This window comes from Salminus brasiliensis, chromosome 5 (genome assembly GCF_030463535.1).
Source record: "Salminus brasiliensis chromosome 5, fSalBra1.hap2, whole genome shotgun sequence".
Classification (NCBI taxonomy): Eukaryota; Metazoa; Chordata; class Actinopteri; order Characiformes; family Bryconidae; genus Salminus; species Salminus brasiliensis.
The window spans coordinates 16,978,356-17,001,303 of record NC_132882.1 but is presented as its reverse complement, the minus strand read 5'-3'; the positions used below and the strand labels follow the sequence as shown (position 1 = coordinate 17,001,303).

General features: G+C 41.6%; 1 protein-coding gene across 11 annotated transcripts in view; it reads right to left on the bottom strand.

Moving 5' to 3' along the window:
* dpyda (dihydropyrimidine dehydrogenase a) overlaps nt 1-21,182 on the bottom strand; it is a 200,244-nt gene extending 179,062 nt beyond the window's left edge. For 10 of the 11 annotated variants that reach the window (XR_011979708.1, XR_011979709.1, XM_072679647.1 and 7 more), the window contains exons 1-2: nt 20,661-21,182; nt 17,988-18,101 (exon numbers count right to left, since the gene is read on the bottom strand). Coding sequence is in view for 9 of the 11 variants with exons in the window: in XM_072679647.1 (XP_072535748.1) it covers nt 17,988-18,083 (96 nt within the window). In the remaining 2 variants the exon portion in view is untranslated. Of the gene's footprint in view, nt 1-17,987; nt 18,102-19,641; nt 20,032-20,660 lie in introns of those variants that run through there. The other variant, XM_072679649.1, reaches the window with a different exon arrangement.
* Between the last annotated feature and the right edge of the window lie 1,766 nt (nt 21,183-22,948).

Genomic DNA, 22,948 nt, shown 5'->3' with positions numbered 1-22,948 from the left:
TTCTGACTCATGTCCTAACCTTGGGCAAGGAAAAAAATGTCAGTCCTATCTAAAATGCCAAGTCATTCACTGACAGAGAATGAAGCAGAAACTGTACTAAAACCATGGCAAGTAAATAGTGGGCCGGATCAATTTAAATATACTGTGTAAAATATAGTGACAGAGTTTAAAAAAAAATCTAAATAATAGACATTGGCAAGATTATGGCAATTAGATATTCTTTATGTTGGGTTGCCCACCCCTATATATGCCATGCCCATCTCAGGGTTGGTGGCAACATAAATAATTGGGTGAAAATGTAGGGCAATGGTCAGTGTTAGTCAACAAAAAAAGAAATCTATCATTTAGAGATTTTGAGACTTCGATTCCCAGCACTGCCATAGCCATCCATGGCTTTGAGTTCAAAACTGTGGCTGGTATAGCTCAGTAAGTTAAATCGTCACCCTCTGTGTGGCTCTTTAACTGGACAGCACACCATTCTATTCCAGTAAGAGTCCCTACGTAAAACTCCTCACTGTAAATCAATCTGGATAAGCACACATAGCCGTTGTCATTAGAGCGCTGGGTTATTGATCACAGGGTTGTGTGTTCAATTCCCAGGTTTGCTAAGTTGCCACTGTTGGTCACTTGAGCAAGGTCCTTAACCCTCTCTGCTCCAGAGGTACTATATATAGCATGGCTGACTCTGGCGCTAAGTATAATGACATTAAAGGCACCTCCTTCTTCTTTCTTTCCTCTGCCAATTGCTAAAAAATAAATTGGATTATAAAAAACATAATCGTCATTGCACTCTTGGAGTAGGTGAGATGGCCTGCCTTCTTCCCCTTACATTCAACATGATGCTAGCTAATGCAGACACCTGTTATGCAGCAATGCTGGCGAGCATGGGCGTCTGTCAGCAGAGGTATTAGAATTGGTAGGTACTGTTCTCTCTAATGATGCTGTGTTAGGTGCAGTTTGAAAAGATTCAGTGGCTGATTTTTTACATGTCTTAGAGAAAGTATGTGCTAACCTTCACCTTTCCCAGCACTTGCAGCATCGTGTGAGGAAACAACCTAGCTGGTGGGTAGAAATTCAAAAGAACTTTAAGAAAGCATTCCAATTTGATGATGCAGTCCTTTTAGCATAAGCGCACAGTCACTGCAATATTATTATAGTGGGTCTGAAATAGTCTATTGATGATGTCTTCTGCTCAGACCTCTCATGCACATGACATTGTGATGCATTCTTTTGTGGCTCTTTATCTATTGCTGTCTAGACCTATTGGGGCACCGCAACTGGATATTAGAATCCTTAAAGAGTTGAAAACAGCAGTTAAGGAAAGTCACATTGGAATGCATATCATTACTTCTTGTTCAGAAGATTGTGCAGCCCTGAATTTAGAATAACGAATGAAGTTTATCTGTGATGAAAGTACCGGTTTCCAAGCAAACTAAGTTGTTTTTTCAGGGTCTTTTGTATATATTGTGCTTTAGATTAAATGCCTGTATCCTGTTTCCCTGCATGTATGAATATTACACTTAATGTAAATGAAAAAAATCATGCATAAATAAATCATTGATGTGATCTAATATGGGGATTGTTTTTTTATTTCACCATTTCCATAGATCTATTTTATGCTTGTGGCTGTGTTTCTTTCTTCAAGGCATACTGATGCATTACCATAACACAAGTAAGCCTGTTCTTCATGGTTGTGAAGATATGGGAATATTGACATTAGGGCATCTTGTAAATAATCACAGAAGACATTTTTACAGTAATTCAATGTGTTTTATTATTTCAGCCTAACATGATTGAGTATAGTGTCTGAAATAAAGCACATCCTCATGTGATGGCATGATATTGTATTTAAAACAATTACCCTCAAATAGGATTTATGTTATATGTGAGCATGCCAAATCCAATTCCCCATTGTCCATTTCACATGTTGAGAATAATCTCCACCTTAATGTGATTATTCCCTTTTTTAGATTGCATTTCACTGGGTCACTGAAGTTCTCTGCATATTTTTAAATAATTTCCCGTTATTACTGGGAAATGGGAACATTTCTAATCAGGTCATACAAATTTCATTACATTGCATATTTCATGACTTCATCAAACTAATTGAGTCATTTATCTAGCTGTTTTTTTTTAATAGTGTACATGTTTAATGGCCGTCTCTCTGAATTTTGCCATGTGCAACGAGTACCCATCTATCCTCTGTACAGTATTTTCACAGTCCTGAGTTCTAAGATTGAGATTGTGGCATTACATTCAAACTGCCAGGGTAGAGAAATGGTTGAGGATATATTAGAAGGCAGTTCTTCTCATGCATCACCTGACAATCTGGCTATTCATTGCTACAGTATCTTAATACTGTGACAAATATCAGCCATCTGCTTATCATGATGAGTGGTTGGTAAATTTGGACAACCCTTGTAGTAGTAAAGATGGGTGAGTTTGCACTTTAGGCTGATGAAGGGAAGCAATATTGCAGAAAACACAACATCATGATAGTTGAAGCATACAGTTTGTATCACAAGATTTCGGTTTTTTTAAGGTTTGTGAAGTTTACCCTCAGAAAAAAGGCACAGGTTCAGGTACAGTTGTAGTCAAATGTTTACATCCACTCATCATGAAAAGGAATGTCAGTCTAATTTTGGACTTTCAATGATTTCTGTGGAGAAATGAAAATACAACATACATTTTTAATAATAAAAAAAAAATAAAAAAAATATATATATACAGAATAGATTGAAGAAGGAGGACTACCTCAGAATTCTTCAGCAAATCCTCAAGCTATCTCAATCAATCATCAGTTAAGGTGAAACTTACACACAGTTAGATGTTCCAACAGAACAGTGACCCCAAATACACATCAAAGATGGCTGTGGAACAGATAAAGCAGGCTAACATTAAGCTTTTAGAATTGCTTTTCCAAAATCCTGACCGCAAATATGGACTGTGGACTGTGCTTAAAGGTCAGGTTTGTGCCAAAAAACTAACACATTTAATTCAACTCTACTAAATCTGGCAAAAAACAGTGCCAAAACATCCAACCTGGAATTATGCCATAAACTTGCTGAAGGCAACCAAAAGCATCTGGTGCAACTTGCTAAAGACTATTAACAAAATATTAGGTGTGCTGTACATATATTTCCGACCCTGTATGTATACTTATGACCCTGTGTTCAATAGTACACTCATTTTACTCCAGAAAAGAACTGTTCAAACAAATTATTAAAAATCCGATATTGTCATAACATTCACGTCCATGATGAGTTCATGGAAACCTCCCAACTGTAAGGTATGTTAACATGTTAATGCACCCTCAAATGAACAACAAGGTCCCTAAAATTTGTTTTAAATTGAAAAGGGCATATTTGTACCTCATTTTTAAATAGCTGAAGTTAACCTCTTTGGAAGGGTACCTCTCCAATGACATAAGGGTTATCACCCCTTATTTATTTTCTGGGAGTATTAAAAAAAGACAGAATTAACCACCAAAAAAAATTATGCAACATTTAAACAAAACTACCATAAAAAGCCTTTTTCCATGCAAACATAAACATATAAAAATAATATATATGGATAAATATGGATCAATGGACTGCTGTTGAATCAGATGACTGTTACTATGTAGATTATGCAGTTACTATATTGTCATTGTCAGGAAAACAAGAAAAACATCAAGAACTGTAAATGAAAGTCAATGTAAAAAGATTTTAACCCATGTCATTGGATCCAAGCATTTCTATTGGCCCATCCACTATTACATTCTTTAAAGAACAACTGTTAGATTGAAATTATGTCCAAAAGTAAAAAAAAAAAAAAAAAAAAAAAAGGCTCATAACTGAGAAAATTTAATTTTTGGTTTACAGTCTCTGTTGTTTTTACGACCGTTATCATATTGGAGTATGTAGCTAGTGTTTTTATTGCATTCTGACAATAATCAGTAAGTAAGACTGAGGTTGAAACTCACTAAACTAGATAATAATGTCTGCTTTTAACCTGAGCAGGACTCGAGGTGCAGAATTCAGAAGACTTCAGTCAGGTCATGTTGTTAATGAAGCATTTAATGCAGTAAGAAGCACTGGCCTTTAGAAATGCTGTTAATTACACACATGCACTGAACAGGGCGAGCGGAGAACAGAGGAACTGAACTAGAAGATAAACAACATTTCAACTTTTTGTTCTACAGAGCCTGCATGTTTCATTTCTATTTATCATGTGTTTGGTGTTGGACATCCAAGTGTCAGCCTTCGTTTGAGTTACACACCACTGTGAACAATGGTGTAGAGGCAGCTCTCTGTCTTTGAACCGCAAAATAATGAGCATAAACAGCATGGCCTATACTGCTTACAGCATCTAACGCCGACTGGGGTGCAGACACCTCCGACTGTACGGTGATATGCGAAGGACTTGTTATGTTATATAACTTTCCGTAATGCAGTGAAACCAGTCTTCCCTTACAGTGAGCCATGTGAGCAATTCTGAAATTAAGTAGGCGCTAGTGAATGCCGTGACCCCTTGATGTAGTTCCTCAGAGGGGGGTCCGTCTTAAAACGGGTAAAACCCAATTGTTTCTTTCTTCTATCAATAATGGATGATATTTACTGGTAGACTATGGGTGGAAAATCGCCCAGGGATGCGGCTGCTTCCCCTCACTTCATTTGGCTGTGTGACAGGATCCATAACCCGCCCTGAATCCCATCAAATGATGGGGGATGAAGTGTCATCTTCCCTCTCGATGCCTTTGAGAAGTTTCACCTCTGCAGGGAACTGTCATCAACCTCCCCTTCTCTCTCTCTCTGTCTCTCTCTCTGTATGTCTGTGTCTTTCTGTTTCCTCTCTCGCCCATCAAGTAGGCTGATCCAATCAGAGACTGGTTGAGCTGGCATGTCCTCAGCAGGTGAGCCGTTCCCCTTTGTGTCTCTATGTGTTTGAGCCCTCTTTGTCCTGGCCCACCTGGGCAGCATCTTCCTCTCTCTTGTGTATGTGTGTGTGTGTGTGTGTGTGTGCACCTTTATTCCTGATTTTTTTTTTCTCCTCATAAAACCATTGTGTATTTGGAGGAGCAATGAATGTGACCTTGGGTTTGAAAATTGTCATCTGCCTGGTCATTTATTATTCTCAAAGAAATAACATTTATGTAATATTATATTGCAGCCTGAACCCATGAAAGGCAAAGGAAGCACTGTACCACCTGATCTGTGTGAAGAGTGGAAGGCTCTACATGGCTTTATTATGCTTCCCATAAACACAGAACATTATATCAAGTACAGATTTATGAGATGTTCCTTGTTCGTTGTCCATTTAAGAAACCACCTTTCTTTTGTTATTGTATGTACGTGCCTTATGATGACATGTGTTGCACAAATTAATCATTAGCCTGAAGGCATTGACATAAGACATGTACTTGTCATAAGCTGTCTACACAAATATGCCACCAGCTTTGGATAAAAGAATCTCTCCACACTTCAGATTTGCAAATCAATTATGACTTTCTCCTGCCTTATCAATCCCACTTTCTGGAATAATTGAGGCGTAATCTAATTGGTGCAATGACCCCTCACATAATGAAATGTTATCAAAGCGATCTGTCGGAGAGTGACAGCGAACAGATGTTGTGTTTCATTGGAGTAATCAGCCATCGATCGCCCACCTTCGGTCCATCATAATTACCTTGATTTGCGCAGTCCGAAGTGCTTGGCCCCCTTGTCCTAAGACAGTCTGTGCCCCTCAACATCCCCCCCCCCCGGTCGATACCCACCTCCAACGCTCCTCTGCTCTCCTACCGTCTCGTCAATGCCTTGCGATGGGGACCATTGGGATAACCCATGCTTGGGTGTGAGGAGGCCAACCTGCACCGACAGGGCCAAAAACCACCACCATCCTTAGGTTCATCCTGTTAAAGAGGGAACACACTCAGGCGACTCCAGCGCACCCTGTGATTGGTCGCTTTCTATTACTGCCCCTCTGCAGAAGCCCTTTTTTTCTTCATGAGTGTCTTTCAAATCCCTGGACTGTCGTAACTGCTTTACCATTTAAGTTCAATGGCTTTCCATTGCGTACCCTTGGACAATAGTCGCCGGCTGCTAAGAGAATCAATAAGAAACCTTGAAGGATTCATGCCAGCTGATATGATGTAATCTCTCATTGTTACCTGGATAATATCTAGACGCCTTGCCAACGCCTCAGCGCTCAGCGCTCCTCTGTGCTGTCTGTCTGTCTGTCTGTTTGTCTCTGGCTGCGGGAGTGTGTCTGTGTGGTTAGACAGAGGCCTGCTGATCTGCTCTTTCTCATTGGTTTCGTCAGCACAGCCGCACAAGCAGGATAATTAGATCAAACAATGGGATTAGAGCTTGTTACAAAATGAGCACCTCCTCCACGTTTTGGAGCCACGTCCATTACTGCACTACGCAAGGGTTCATCTCTAAGGACGCCAGGACGGCACTTCATCATTAATTTTGGTTGGCGCTCCAGCTGGCCACAGCAGGACACTCTCCTCCGTCTCGCGGAGAATAAAAAGGTGCAGGAATGGCTTGAAGTCTCGGCTGTATTTCCTTTTAATCTCAGAAAAAAAGAGAGCAATCCCAGGTAATAAAGGACTTGTTCCAATACCCTGCCTTCAATTCTGCAATTGAAGACTCACAGAAGAAGGCTAATAAGCATATTTTAATGTTAACACAGACCTTTTTTTCACATGCAATTATTACCTGGAGCATCTTTTTTTGGCCTTGTGGCTGCAATACACACCAATAAGGTCAGACAAGATTTAATCGTTGGTTAGAATGTTTTATTTATAGACTCAAATATCATTACAGTAGTCTACCAGGGACCCCACAGGCTGTTGGCAATAAAAATGGCATCTAATTAACAAAGAGCACAGTAACGAAAACCTGCATGGATTCAACATTCATAGCGCATTTATATTTCACCAGTTCACTTCAGGCTGTTTACTTTTCTCACACTTTCGCAGAATTCATGTATTTCTCATGTTCTCTGATATTATTAAACCAAAAAACAAGGGAAAAAAAGAACAGAAACAGTAGCATTTAAAAAGTTTAGACTGTGTTTAAGTGTAATAGACCCCAGCAAAGTTCATGGCTGCTACATGCAAGTGAGAAATGCAAATATTGCAGTCATAAACACTGAATTATGCAGCATCCAACATGGTGCACTATTCATTATTGGTGATTAATTGCATACACAAATACAGTACCTAGAATAAACATTTACAGATACACATTCAAATCTCTCTCTTTCTCTCTATTCCTGTCTCTGTCTCTCTCTCTCTCTCACACACACACCTCCCAAATCCAATACATGGCAGCCCGAAAGCTGCAGTGTTTGGGGCTGCGGGGTGCTCTTGCCAAGGCAAACAGCACTCTGGTGCAGAACAACAGATTACCAGAGAGTGGAGTGTCCTGGCCGCTATCATGATGAAACTTCATGGAAATAACCTGCAACATTTGCACTTTGGGTGGAGCTGCAGAGCAAATGCATTTCCTTGCCTTCATCCCGTCTGCCTGCCTCCCTGCCTTACTGCATAGCTGGATAAAGCAAACACACATCTTCTCCCCCCTCGATTCAGACACACTCTGTCCTCCTATGACCCCCCCCCATACACACACACACAGCATATCAGAAATACATCAGCTACTACAAAATATGCCTGTGTACAGCCTCCCACAGTCCACTTGCAGCCTTCCTTGCATTTTCTACCTCATTCCCACCGCACCACAGAGACCCAAGAAACATTAATTATAAATCAAGCAGCTCGGGCCATTGCCAATAAGATGGCCGTCCCATGCAAATACTCCAAAATGAAGTGTTATTCTTAATTGCAGGTCAGTGTGAAACTGATGTGTCAGCTGCCGTGACTGCTAATTAATTCTGTGCGCAAACGACGCCGTCGACAGTCTCCATCTGCCGGTGTTTGACCTGGGAGAGAGAGGAGTGTCGTTTTGTCATGCTCTCATTATGACAAAGTGCTCGCCTGTAATTATGACTTTTAATGGAACACAGAAGACGGTGTAACTTTTATGTCCATGCATGAGGTTTAGTTCACTTTCATCCCTTCGGGACTGAATGAGGGAAGCAAAGGCGCAGGGCCCAGTTCTGTTAATAAAGCATAGTAACTGATCAATGAAAAAGGGATGTATCGAGTAACATTAGAAAATGAGCTGCATGAGGAAATCAGCAAGCATAAGCAATTAATTCAGGAGGAATATTAGGTTTCTTTCATTTAAAACCTGAAGTCTGAGGACTGATGTCTTTACCCAGCACTTTCCCTTCTCCAAGCCGGCATCTCCCTGCCTCATAGTACTTTTTGTTGTTGTTGTTGTTGCATTATATACACTCTTTAAATGGTCAATGCCATGCAAAATGATCAGTGGCAAACTATATATTAAAATATCAACTTTACAGGAGAAGGGAAACCCCTTCTTCACATGCAACGGAAGTCGATGTAAAAGTTTTCCTTGGAGTAATTATGGAGCATTTCTATTGGTTCATTCATCATGAAATTCTGACAGGACAACTGGACAACTGATCATTTGAAATAATGTAAAAAGGTGAAAATGGCAAAAATGAAGATGCAAGGTTTTTGAAAAATATAAAGTATTTCACATAGATCCCTACAGCCAATATAGCTTATCATTATTATTATTATTATTATTATTATTATTAGTCTCAGCAATCTGTTCATTTCCTCCAGCCCTGTGTTCAGCTCCAGTGTGTTCGGCAGCTTTCACCACCTCTGCAGGCTGACCAGGCCTCCCTCACACCCTGTAAGTGTGGTGACGATGATGTCAGCAGCGAGCATCGAAATTAGCCACCATAACGTCTCGGCCTGAGAGAACATGCTCGTGCCTCATCAATAATGCAGCACTAAATAAACTGCTCCCAAACTGCTTCCCACTGAGCTGAGTCACTGAAGCTGCCTCATGCCGTGCTGGACCAGCTCTGGTAGGCCAGACTGAGGGTGAGCGGCAGTGGAGGGCCAGAGCACTGAGTTCACTCTTAGTGAAGAGAGTCATGGTGACACTCTGAGTGCAGGAAGTTGACTGGGGCACTCGGCTTCCTCTCTCTCTCTCTCTCTACGCTCTCTCTGCAACTCCATAGGCGTGGATGGCGGAGCCAGACAAGTGGCTGCACTTATGAGTCATATCAAATACATAAGGTTAGCATGAGCGCCGCTAACAACAGCGCTGAACGACAGGGAAGGACTCTGACTCGGTGAAGTAGTAAACGTATGAGAGGTTGCAACCTGGAAGCAGGGTTGATAACAGGGTTGTAATATATGCAACCATTCAGAATTCTGAAACTGCGGATGTGGACGCATGTCGACGTGATTCGGCAAAACCTTGTTTTTCTATCTTCAGATTTTTGATTGTCATTTGTCATTGTTCAGATTGTCATTTTTGGTCATTTCAATTCGTTAAATGGTCCTAAAATGTAAAGGCCGGCTGTTTGGATGTGAAAGTGAAGAAATCGAATCATGAATCAGTTCTGCGGTTGTTTTCCGGATTTGTAGTCTTATAATTGCTAAAGTGAGGCCATAGACAAACAGGACAACAGAGCATCTTTACGGAGTCATTGGAAATGCTCATAATAATGTACAACAGCGGAAAGGCAGAATGGGGTCAGAGGGAGGACACACACTCCGACACTCACTTCATATTGTTGAGGCCACTGTAGATCATTCCAGCAGCCTGCAGGACAGCATGTTCAGCACTTAATATCAGACCTTGAATATGCAATCCTGTCTTTCTCGCTCGAAGCAGCCCTCACAGCGCTATAATGGAAAGCATATTCTTCTTCTGTTGCGCTTTGCAGACGGCACAGCCATTCACACATCAACGAGGAAAAGGCAGTGTCTCGAGACTCAGTAGATAACAGAGTCTGGGGCAAGTGTCTGGATGCCCCTGCTTTGCATTTGAATGACACACCAGAAAACATCACTGGATTTGACACCGTGGCCAACCGAGTGGAACAATGGGGAGACCATACAAGACCACATTACACCAGTAGGATAAACAGCTCCATTTAAAACAGTCTTCCGGGCCAAAGTGTGGATGAAACTGCTTTCTAGAGATTCAGACAGAATTTGAAACGGGATCTCTTAATGTCTTTTGGAACGGGAAAGCTCTTAGGTTTAGTGCGACTCAATAAAACTTCATTTAAGAGGTTTGTTTGTTTGGACTGTAATCATTTTTCATTTAAGAGCAAAAGACTCACATAGTAGTTCTATCGTTGCGACTGGATTGCCAAGTGTTACGCAATGCAGGTGCCAAGCACCCCCCCCCTTTTTTTTTTTTAGATTTCATTTCACAATGACTAATTTAAGCTATTTCCCAAGTGTGGGGTGTGTTCCTCTCATTAGATCATGTGAAATATTCCACACGAGAACTGCAAAGTTTTCCCAGCTAATGAACATTTCCACATTAAAACACAATCAAGGACAAACGTCCTGTTTCTGCACAGAGAGGCTCGTTTAGGGCTGAAGTGAATTGGCAATAAAAGTGACCTGACTGTGCAATAAGATCTCCTCTGTCTAAGCCCAGAGGCGCAGCTGAAGCGCCTGCGCGCTCCTGCGCCGCTACAGATTATTCCCTATCAATAACACTGGCCTGGGCTTAAGTGAGCCAGAGAGAGAGAGAAAAAGACAGCGAGAGAGATACTGCAAGAGTTGTGCCGCAGAAGAGAAAAGCAGTCAGTACATGTTGGCCTGAACTCGCACTGCAAATGCACATCTTTCGCCCATTTATTCTTTTTGTGCTTTTTTTGGGGGGGGGACAATAATCCTTTCCACTAAGATTGAGCACGCTGTGTTCATGGGTGGGAGATACCTTTGAGTCTCAGCATGAGCGAGGGTCTCTAGGGGGCAGCCAGCATTTAGGAGAACTGATTAATCATACTCTCTCTCTCTCTGTCTCTCTCGCTCTCTCTCTTGCTCTCTCTCGCCCTGGGAGGTGATAGCTCATGGTGGTAGCAGGAGGCCTGGCCCTTGTTAAGCGTGCATCCAGCAAGAGACGGGGTTTACATAGCTCTGTGTGTGTGAGAGAGAGAGAGAGAGAACAGGGGAGACGAATGAAAGCCTGCTGAAGCCATGAATTATCACCCACTGCACCTCTGGAGCAGAGCACACATCAATGGGCCAGACCTACAGGCTACACACACACACACACATATTCACAGAGACTGGTGCATGTGCACACATACACCTACACTCTTAAGAATAAAGGTGCTTCAAAGGGTTTTATTGAGCAATGCCACAGAAGAACCATTTTGGTTCCATGAAGAACAGATGGGCCTCATTCACCAGTGTCAGCAGTTCTCAGTCATTCTGAGAATTTTCTTACATTTATTCTTGAGAAAAGCCCAAAAACAAAGACTCAACTACGTCAGATTTCTAATGTGTTTTAAGACACAGAACTATTCACAGCTATGCTCTTATAATGATGGATCCCATCGGCCTGGTAAATTGAACAAATACAAAGAAGAAAACACTGGTGAATGTCAAATTCCTCGCAAAAAAAACGTAAGTGGGTTTTAAGAAGAAATTTCTTCTTCTGAAGAACGTTTGGTGAAGGAGACCCCATGATTACAAGAGAGAGGAACCCTCGCATTTGGCAAAGAACCTTCACACCTATGGATCTAATACAATTGATCTCTCTCTGTGTCTATAATGGAACCAATGGAGTTCTTCTAGAGCTTCTGATTCTTCTAGGGCTTCGCTCAAAGAACCATTTAAAGGACCTTTATTTTGATGAGTGGAGCATTCTTAACTAATGCAATTAATGCAATGATTAAACTATGAAACAAAACTTGTGTATGTGATCATTCTGCGCCTTGTACATTAAATTCCAGAGCGGCATTAAGCGTCCTTCAGCTTCATTCAAGTCACTCCTCTCCAGACTACTGGGGATTTTCCAAACCGAAATGGTTTTTACTCAAAACTCCTCTTGGAGAAATATTAGTCACAAGAGTTTGTGAAGTGGGGTGAGATAAAGGAGTGGAGAGGGAGAGGGAGAGAGAGGGAGAGAGAGCGATTGCGCCGGAATGGGATGAGTGGTGTCCATGGAGAATTTGGAAGTAGTGGATGTGACTCCTCCACTCAATCTGCGCAATCTCCAATACTGGCTGAATAAATTGCTTTTTAAATATATTGCTTAGCTCCTATCTATGAAGCGCTGATGTGGATACATTTCATGAGCCGCTATTTAAACGAGCCTCAGCCCCTTCAGCAGTGTGCTCTTATTAAAAAAAAATACTGCTGGCTTTGACTGCCCAATGCTAACCTGAAATGAATCGATAAAATAACACACAGGGCAACACACATGCAGAAACCTGGCCCTTCACACACATATGCTGAAGAATAAGTAGCACGCACATAATTAATGTAATGGAGTTTGGTGCGCGCTATCAGCTCTTAGTATCAGCATAATGATGATCTGCACCCGTTATAAGAGTCAATAAGCCTGGGGATATGAGCTTAATGTCTGCCTCTGCCTTTTGTGCTCCACTGAGGGGCGGCAGCCATCGGAAATGCAGCTCGCTAATGCAGCACATTTCCAATTGATTAATGCTGCAGATCTTATTTGCGGAAACCACATTATGCTCCTGAAGGAAGTTGAGGCAAGATAGGGAACCATTCCAGCTATACATGAGGACATAGGGAGGAAATCCCATAAAGGAACCTACTTAAAGGTGTTGAGGTTCTTCCCCCTTATATGAGCTGAAGCAATAATAGGGGAGCTAAGTGGTCATCCAGTGGGTTCCTATTAGTAAACAATGTGGTTAGATGATTCATTGCTAACAGTTGCATCACTGATGTGAGAAATAGAATAAATAAATAAAGAAATAAAATACAATAGGGGAAACAGAGGTTGCATGGAGCATTCAGACAGATGGGTATCCTTTAAAAGCAGTAGAATACGGTGTGTTGCGCAATCAGCAAAGGCCCTACTGTCCTACAACCATTTTCTCCAATTGATCTGCTGTGTGCTCTGAAAGCCCATTAGTGTAATGTTGTATTAAATAATAATGTACACTGGGAACAACCTATACGAGGTGATGAACCAATCAATAGCCTCATCTGACTAGGCTATATTTGGACTAGATTTGAAGGGTTTGGTTCCAAAATGCCATTTTCATCCGTTTTTGTTTTCCAGTGAAGTACACTGTTAGGAGCAAGCTTTACACACACACACACAAAATTTCAGGGCTACCGGATTATTGATTTGTTGAATATGTGGTCACACCCAACAGGAAGTTACATCATCAGAATTTCCTGAGAATCAAAAGAGAACAGAAAGTATTTTCTCTTCATCTTTTCTCTTTGTTTTCAATATTTTTTTTTATATTCTAAAATCAAAATATCAGAATGTAGCAGTACCAATATATAAGTGCTAGTACAGCCCAGATTATAATATGGAAATGGAAAGAGAATTATTCATTCAAATAAAATGAGTAAATAGTAAATAAATTGTACAGTTAGTAAATAGTAAAAAATTAAAATACACTTCATGTTTTGCCAGTGTGTACCCTTACAGTGTCACATGTGAAATCATTCAGTGTCACATGTGTCTAATTCACATGTTTTGTCTGTAAGGATGAACTGGCTAAATAGATCCTTGTTGTCACACAAAAACAAAAAATCTTTTACTTTAACAGAATATGAATCTAGCAATTATTATAAATATAATAATGAATAGACCAATGCAAATACTCAATATAAATATATATATTTAGTTTATTTCCATTATAAAATATTTTGGAATTAGAGTTTTTGCATGACAGCAACAACATGCTAAAAGGTACAACCCTGGTACATTCCACCTATTTAAGCCACTGTCAGCAAGAAACCATGCAAAAATAAATAAATAAATAAAGAAAGAAAGAACTTCCTGAGAGGGCGTGACACATTTTCAATTGTCATTTGGTAAGTATGTGTATTTTCAGATTCAGTGTTAAAAACATAATGAATACATCTTAATTTCTAAGGGTCACAGAGACACCCCCAATTGTGGTATTAACCAATTTGCAATTGCTTCCCAGAGAAAGGCATTTTTTTTTCACTTCTCTTCCTTATGTAGTTTTTTATTGTTTATTTTTACTGTTTTGTTAACATTTGTGTGAATGTATTTAGTATGAATAATTCTGAACAAAACTTATTATTTAATATATATATATATATATATATATATATATATATATATATATATATATATAATTCTACTTCTATTTATAAAGAGATAAATTTCACATTGCCAGAGTTTTGGAAATAATCTAAAATGATTCACTTTCATGTAGCTTAAATCAGTGAGTTGTTTAATTACACTGGAGAATGGTAACACTATATTTTGATGGGATCTATTCAAATATCTATTAAATGCAAATGAACTGTAGGTTGAATAAAATACTTTCTATTAAATGTAACCGGAGCCTAATGTTTACTTCAACAAAATATTGACCTAATCCTAAACCTTCATGCTGTTAATAATAAACTTCACCAGACATCATTTTAGCACTTAGGCATTGGTAGAAAATAAAACAAAATAAAACAAAAAAAAAATACAGAGGGATTTTTCCCCATTAGATTTATTTCAAACTCACTAACTGCAAGCAGACTAGCCTCAGCACTGTCCACTAGGAAATTGTGAGCATTGTTGTCTGCTGCTGAATGAATCTGACTCATATACAAGCTGACGAGCCTGACGTGTGAATGACTGGCGCAGAGAGGATGTGATGGACAGAGGCAGCTGTGCTTTGACAGAGAAATATCTTCATGTAAATGTCCCTCTCCAAGGATGACAATGAGCATTAGGGCAGAGCATGCGAGCGCTGTGCGTTTGGCTAGTGAGCGCAGTGCTGCTTTCGCAGAGCTATGCTATAAGAGTGTAAATGGATTAGTGCAGATGAAGCATGCAGAAGAGCTTAGGCCACAGCCAGGCAGAATAAACAGGATAGAAGGTGATAATCTGCCCAACTGTGATAAGAACACGGAAATCCAAACTTACAATCATGTCAGCGTTATCTGTAAAGACCTGTGTACTTCGGAATAGGAACAGTGACAAAAATGGTCGAAGTACTGGGCCATTGATATAAGATAATATAAAATATATATGGTAGGATTTTTTTTTTGCCTCATCTGTAGTAAATATAAAAATGTACTGGTGTGTGCGACGTGTAGGGATTTTTGGAGTATTTATTACATCTGAGACAAAATATACAAATGCATAAATTTCACTTAAATAGAGCTTTATTCAGGATATTCAAGAGCAGGACAAATTTATACAGAATGGATATCAATTCAATAAAGTGCAGTAATTTTGAGGTACCTTGCTGTATATAATTACAATAATTCTATAATGTGTTGTCAGATTGAGGTCATGTGTGTGACACCAGCAGAAGAAAAATATTTTTGTAAATCTAAAAATAGCAAATACAGTCTACAATCAGCAACAAGCAAAATGAGCTCATACAATTCCATTTAACGGTCTAAATTACAGAGTAGTACTGTCAATGTTGTGATGTGGCCTATACAGTATATACATATCAAATCAATTAAATGAAAATATATTTACGAATATAACTGATAATAATACAGCTCATCATTAATACACCGTTAAAAACAAGTCTGAAGGAGGGAGGGGAGGGGCAACTCAGTGCTCTTTGTCCAACTGGCTCTTTGTAGCAGCCCTGGTCCTGCTGTGTTCACCACTTTGATATCTAGTGATAAGGGGGATATTTTTTAGCATTAATTCCTATTAGTCCTAGAATGTGTTTAGTGCAAGAAAGTTAAATGAGCTTTGGTATTATATTGTTTGTTTGTTCTTATTTGTTTTGTGACATATTATGGTATATTCAGCATTCTCTTCCTGCCCTGAACGCAATGAAAAGCATGTGATATGGTACGATTTTCTAAATGCTTTAAAGTAGAAAACATAATACTGTATCTCAAAGCTATAATTACGCCACAGAAGAGGAAACATAGGCAAACTGACGCACTGTTGTGTGTTCCAGTTGTGTGGGTCCCCTAGTGGCAAAGGTGCATAACATGGTCTTACTGCCTCTGCCACCACTCACAGTTCATTAAAGCACAGCCAAAAGAACCATAATTACAGGGTGATCAAGGGGAGAGCCACTGAATTGTTTTCTTTAGTCTGTCTGAAATGCTAATGCGTCATTTCAATGTGCTTAATGATAATCAAGAGTAAATTGGACTGTTTGCAGATTTAGAAAAACCTCCCTGTTAATACATCAACACATTTTGTTTTGTTTTGTTTTTTTAACGATTTTTTTTTTTGTTCACGCTTTCTGAAAACGAAGGAAAATAGAATCCTGGCAAAAGAAGAGATCTCATGTATATTTATAAGATTTGACATGTCTGAGGGTATGCTTTCATAAGTCAAGTAGATCCTATTACGCTGCTTAAATGGATTTTCATGGGTGTTAGAGTTTAGAATGCACCATCATATGCGGTGACTGATACATATTCATGATATGTGCGTGGCTACATGGTGAGCGGAGCGCTAGTCAATCTAAGCCTGTGGTAATTGTTTATCTGCTGTGTGTTCTTTTAGAATCAGTCTTCCTCCCCAGCGCATAAATTGAGCTGTCTCGCCGGCTTGGTGGACATTTTGTTGTGTGTATGTGTGTGTGTGTGTGTGTGTTTTTTTTTTTTTTTTTTTGGTAATACCCTCAGCCCTTGTGGAGCGGCAGGCTTCCGTGCGGAAAAACCCCACGCGATAAATGTCATTTCAAAATCAATTTGCATGAAAAAGGTGGAGTGGGAGGTGAAGAGTGTGTGGTCCTCAGGACAGATAATAAATACCGTGGACTACATGCATTTGCATCTGCAGCCCTACCCCAGCCACCCCAGAATACACAGCTCCCTTTACCAAGCTACCTGTGAAAATGCACAAGCTGATCAACATCAATCGGGAAGTAAATAAACAAGTCAGTAAACAAATAAACATAGCCCTTAACTTGGTACATATTCCTAGTAAAGAAAGTAAGGCACCATAGCTGAGGTTATAGACCACTTTTTTAAAAATCCAGTGCAATTGGAAAGCATGAGCAGATGATCAATACAAATGCAATCATATAAAAATGACACACCACCCAAACATTCCTTTTTGTCTTCTTCTTCATATATGTATGTGAGTGTGTGTGAAAGAAATCGTCCAGTATAAAAAAAAGGCTACGTGGTGAACAGGAGTGGCCAGCCCCATCTACAGAGACTCAACAGCACAGTCATCACACACAAACACAGGAGATGCAGCTCTGTCTCCTCGCTTGATAAATGGCCCTGAGTGTGCGAGTCTCGGTGCATGCGTGCTTGCATGCGTGAATGCGCACGCGTGTGTGTGTGTGTGTGATTGTGAGTGTGTGTATGCATGTGCGAGAGCCCCTGCTCTAAAGGCAGCAGGGTAGGCAGGTGGGCTCTCTGGGCTGTGCTCTCTCTCTAGTCCCCTGCCGTCACCGCCGATATGACTCTCCTCGACTACGCGTATTCTTAAGCAATAACAACGTGATCCGTATTATCCACCCAAGAATACCCGTCACCGAAGAGAGTCTTTTTTTACGGAGAAAGCAATAACGGAATCGCGAGCACTGTCCTCTGCCATTTTTGGCAAACGGCAAGGCCTTTCAAAACAATTGACTGGAGATGCTTTGTGGCACAAGGCAAGGCCCCATCAACGGCTCTTCTGCAAACAGAAATTAACACAGTGCATTTTGTTCAATCCATGCTGTCAGAGGAAAACGTGAGGCAGTAGCATAGTTAGCTCTGTTAGCTCTGTCTTCCAACAGTCTGGTGAAGCCTGTTGTGGTAAGGAGTGTCTATATAATGTAGAAGCATTACATATGGAGACGTGGAAGAGAGGTGTGGAGAGCAAGGGGGTGGGGGCGAAACAGGGACGTGTATGGGGTAAGGGGATTGCCCCCCCTCCCCACTTCTCCCCTGCCCCCACACCTCAGCATGCACCTACCTGAGTCTCCAGCATGTGGAGAGCCTGGCCCGATCTGGCTTCCCCCTGCAGCACCAGAGCATGAGCTGCTGACCATCTCCACGCTGCAGACAACATCCCACTGTACGAGCCTTCCTGCAAAACACACACAGGCAGGTTAGGGTTCAGGAAAGTGCTCACGGCCTTTCGAGCCAGCCTACACATCACTATGTCGGCCAAGCCATTACACACTTCCAGTGTTTCAGCTGTCTATGAATTAGAGAGATGAAAAACGGAGGCACACAATAGCAAATGGTCTTTTTGCACCATGAGGAGAATCTCACACTGCAATGGGAATTTTTGTAAAGCATGTCAACAACCTATTTTTGATGTGTTCTGTTCTCTAAAACACATTCTGGGATTCAAGGATAAGAGGTGGTGCGTGTTACAACACCCAGTCTGTGTGCTATTACACATGGACATTTGGACACTGACAAACTGTCCACATTCAGAAGTAGATTTTTTTTTTTTTTACAAATGTAGTAGATGTGAAATTTAATTACAGCACTGAGACAACATCCCACTAGTCATGCTAATCAGAATAGTTTTAGGGCTTAAAGCTGAAAGCAAATATAATTAATAATGTATGGTATTTCAAGCAGTCAGTGCAAAATATTCCCATTTTAACGGATCTGCTCACATGAATACAAATAACATGCTCCGTTTTATTGATTTACTTTTTAATCAATAGCTCTGCTTCCCTATGTAGATGACTTTTAATTCAATGCTTTACTCTGGCTTTGTGTATTGTGTTTGACAGGTTTTAAAAAATGTTTTACTGATTTTTTCCCTTATTTTAATATCACGTTTTATTGGAAACGTGTTTAGGCAAATAATTTCAGCATTATTTCAATGTTTTGAAGCAGCATAGAATTAAGAATGACAAATAAAAATTAATGCTGAACAAGGCATTTTACATTTTTAGGGTGAAGAGACATTTTAGAGGCATAAAAACATTAAGTAATTCAAAATGAATTTTGTTCTAACAATGGAAAATACAAATAATTTTTTGACGTTTCTAATTTTGACAGCAAGATTTCTCCTAAAATTCTCCTAAAACTGACAAAACTAATGAAACCCAATCTATACAATTTTATACTGCTTGATAAACCAGTTCTTCTGAGGAGACGAGCAAACACCTGAAAGCTACGAAGACATGCTGAGATGATCTCAGAAAAGACAGGATTTCAACAACAAGCTGACTCCTATATACACCCCTATACCATATCTTAATACAGACAGATCATAAAACAGGCTGGGGAAGGTAGAGAGGAGAGACTTGGAGGCAGATGGACGGAGAATGTGAGACACAGCGAGTAAAACAGAGAGAGAGAGAGAGAGAGAGAGAGAGAGATGGACTGAAGCAGTGAGCACAACAAAAGCGGCTGTGGAGCATCCCAGTGCTGTAGCAGCCTGCTGCCCCCCCCAGCCTGCTAAACAACGGGACGCACCTCTCAAACACATAGACACACACACACACATACACATGCACGCATGCACATACACACAGCTGCCCTGACGCAGGGCACACTCGCCCAGCATTATAGCCCCAGGGCACTCTCTCCACCTAGGAGACATCACACACTCTCTCTCCAGCTCCGCACACAAACACACATACACACACACATACACACACCGGCAGCCAGGGATTCTCCCCCCATCACCCATCGCCAAACTCCGAGAATGAATCAATGCCCCTCCATGCAGATCTATTTCTGTTTGTCTTCAGCAAAGTTCCTCTGGGTGCACTCAATCACTTTCTCCTCTCGGTGTGATTTCTTCTTTTTTTATTCAGTTTTCGTCTTCGATTTCTCTCTCTTTCGTGCACGCGCCTTGCTCTCGCGCTTCTCTCTGAAATGTCTTTATGATGGAATTGCGTGGTACACTGATTGCAGGGTGAAAAAAATGGCAAAAAAAAAAGCTGGATGAAAACCTCCACTGATTTTTTTTCTTTTTCCAGCCTGGCTGCTGAGCATCTCTGAGTGAATCTGTATTCTCTCCCTCACTCCACTTCTCTCTCCCTCCCTTTCTTTCTCTCTCTCTCTCTCTCTCTCTCTCCACGAGAGCTCTGTGGTGCCCTATTCCAACCCCATAGAAAAAAAAGCACCACTTCTGGCAGGACCCTTTACTGATTGCAATTTAATTGCAAAGAGCCCATGAATATGGTAATATCTCGCAATACTCTTGACAGGAGCAAAGAGCGTTTCTACGCTGAACGCTGATGCGGGGCTCTGCACATATATACATTGAAACACCAAAAAAAAAAAAAAAAAAAACACCCCAAAGAGGAAAAAAAAACCCACAATATATAAACACACGTACACGAGAACACAAGCTCCTCCAACTGCGGAATTAATTACTGGAAATATCAGGATACCCATTTCCTCCCTCTGCATTGATGGAAGAAAAGAGAATGGAAAAAGGAGAGTGGACGCTCAGAGAAAAGGAGAAAAGAGAGTGGACGCTCAGAGAATGTGTGGAAAAGCAAAGAGTGGATGCTGAGGTAAAGGATTACGGGAGTGTAGATGCTGAGAGGAAAAAAAGGAGAAGCGACAGTAACAGAGAGAAAGAGAGAGAGCGAGAGAGAAAGAGAGAGAGAAAGGACTGTGGACGTGGACAGATGTCCACGCGCACGCGGTGGTGGAAGTGACTTACCCTCCCAGCCCTGGGGTCCGGTGGGCGCCTCCTGCGGAGCTGAAACCCGAGGAGGAGGAGGAGGAGGAGGCGTCTGCTGCCTGCCTGCGATGCGCCGGGGGTAGCACGGCTGCGGCTCTCCGCACACGCTCCACACACACTCCTCAGAGAGCCACACAGAGACAGAGAGGGGGAGAGAGAGGGAGGAGAGAGGCGGCCAGGCAGAGTCCCGCGGTGCACAGGTGGACGCTGCTGCTAAGGCTGCTGCTGCTGAAGCTGAGGCTGCTGAGGATGAGGTTGAGGCATCCCGCTCCACAAAGAAAGCGTCAAAAAAGCCCACTCTTCTCAGTCCTGAGCCCAGTGATCACCCTGACACAGTGGATGAACTTACAGCGGCGGAAGACAGACAGAGAGAGAGAGAGAGAGAGAGAGAGACTGAGGCAGAGAGAGCAAAGAGAGGGAGAGAGGGTGAGAGAGCAAGAGAGCATGACAGAGAAAGAGCTGAGAGAGAGCTGTGTGTGTGTGTGTGTTCGGTGTGTGTGAGAGAGGGAGATAGAGAGAGGGGAGTGAGGGAGATGGGGAAGAGGGGGAGTGAAAGAGAGAGAGAGAGAGAGAGAAAGAGAGAGAGAGAGAGAGGAGGGTCTGAGTGAGTGAGTGAGTGATGGAGGGAGGGAGGGAGAGAGCGAGAGAGGCAGAGAGAGAAAGAGAGAGAGAGAATATCCATCCAGTGGTCCACAGCCTCGTAGCTATAGGCTTTTTTTTTAATACTCCAATTCTCTCCCTCTCTCTCTCTCTCTTTCTCTCTCTCTCTCTGTCTACCTCTCTCTACCTTGCTCTCCCTCCCTGGCTCAGAGGAAGGGAGAGAATAATTAGATTTGAGCCACACACACACACACACACACACACACACACACACACACACACACACACACACATACACACTTTCCAAGCGCACCGAGTTGTGGATGCAAGGCTGCTAATGGTGGATTAATTGAGGGAGATGTGAGGTGCTCCATGCTCTGCAGGCCTCCCGTCCTGACGTCCCAAAGGGAGCGTGGCCCCAGCCCCCGTGGGACCACTGTTAATACACAATCAAAAAAATAAAGAAAGAAAAAAATAGAAAAGGAGAAAAAAAATGCCATTGTGAAAATGACTGCTCTCGCGCTCGCCATCCCCCCTCTCAGCAGCATATGCTGACTGACACCGCTTACTTGGCTATTAAAGAGAAAAATGTAAAAACATCACCCAATCGGATCTGATCCCTCTACAAAAAAAAAGAAAAAAAAAGAAAAGGAAAAAGCAACATTTCAATGCTGTTGCCATCAGTGGACACGCAGGGAAGACCACTGCTCTTTCTGAATGGTGGCGTTACACACCAAAGTGGAGTGGGATCCTTTCGTTGAAAGAGGGAGGAGAGGAAAGAGAGAAATTTCCTGAAATGAAAAAAAGGGGAAAAACAACAAATGCACCTAATTTCATTCCGAATGATGTAAGGCTGTCTTAATGCCAACAAGCCTTTTAACTTCCCGCAACGGGGCTGACTTTTGAGGCTGACATTTCCAATTACAATGGCCTAAAATGATTTAAATGGGAAGCGTTTCTCTCTCTCTCTCTTTTTTCTGTGTAAGTGACAGTCAAGCTATCTTTGCCTTTAGAGCTGAGATTATTCCCAGCAGATCAGATGAATGAATTTGTGTAAACACCCTGCGTTCACTGCCAGCTTACTTCCTTCTTCTCGTGCAGCACAGTTTTCCTCTGCATGGAGCCGGCGCTCAGATTAATCTCTATTAAAATGCTATCAAACAGGTATGAGGCTGAGAGGCTGAGATGCTGCAGTGCTTGGCTGTAGAAACACCGGTGCTTTCAGCCCAAAAAAAAAAAACACAGTTCGCACGGCCTCAGACAACCCCCCTAGACCCTCTGCATGCTCTTGCCTGGCTAAATGCAGTCCTTCCCATACTGAACACACACAAATCATATCTATATTCGGGATAAATGAAAAGAAAACTGCTCTATCTGGTTATTGGATTATAATACAAAGCAGACAAAGGAATCGGACATGGTGAATTTCATGCCAAAGGCAGCCATCTACTGCCCCCTGTTGACCATTCGCTCAGCTGGAGCGTCAGGGCCTTTTATTGTTCCAGGCAAGCAGTGCTTATTGGTGAGGCACCTACTGCAATTACAGGGGAACGGCCAATAATTCTTTATCAAGTGCTAATCACACCAGGTGACAAACAACCAGATCTTCAAACGGGAAGCAGCGGAGGACAGGGGCGAGGCTGGCTGTCTGGAAGAGGATCGAAAAG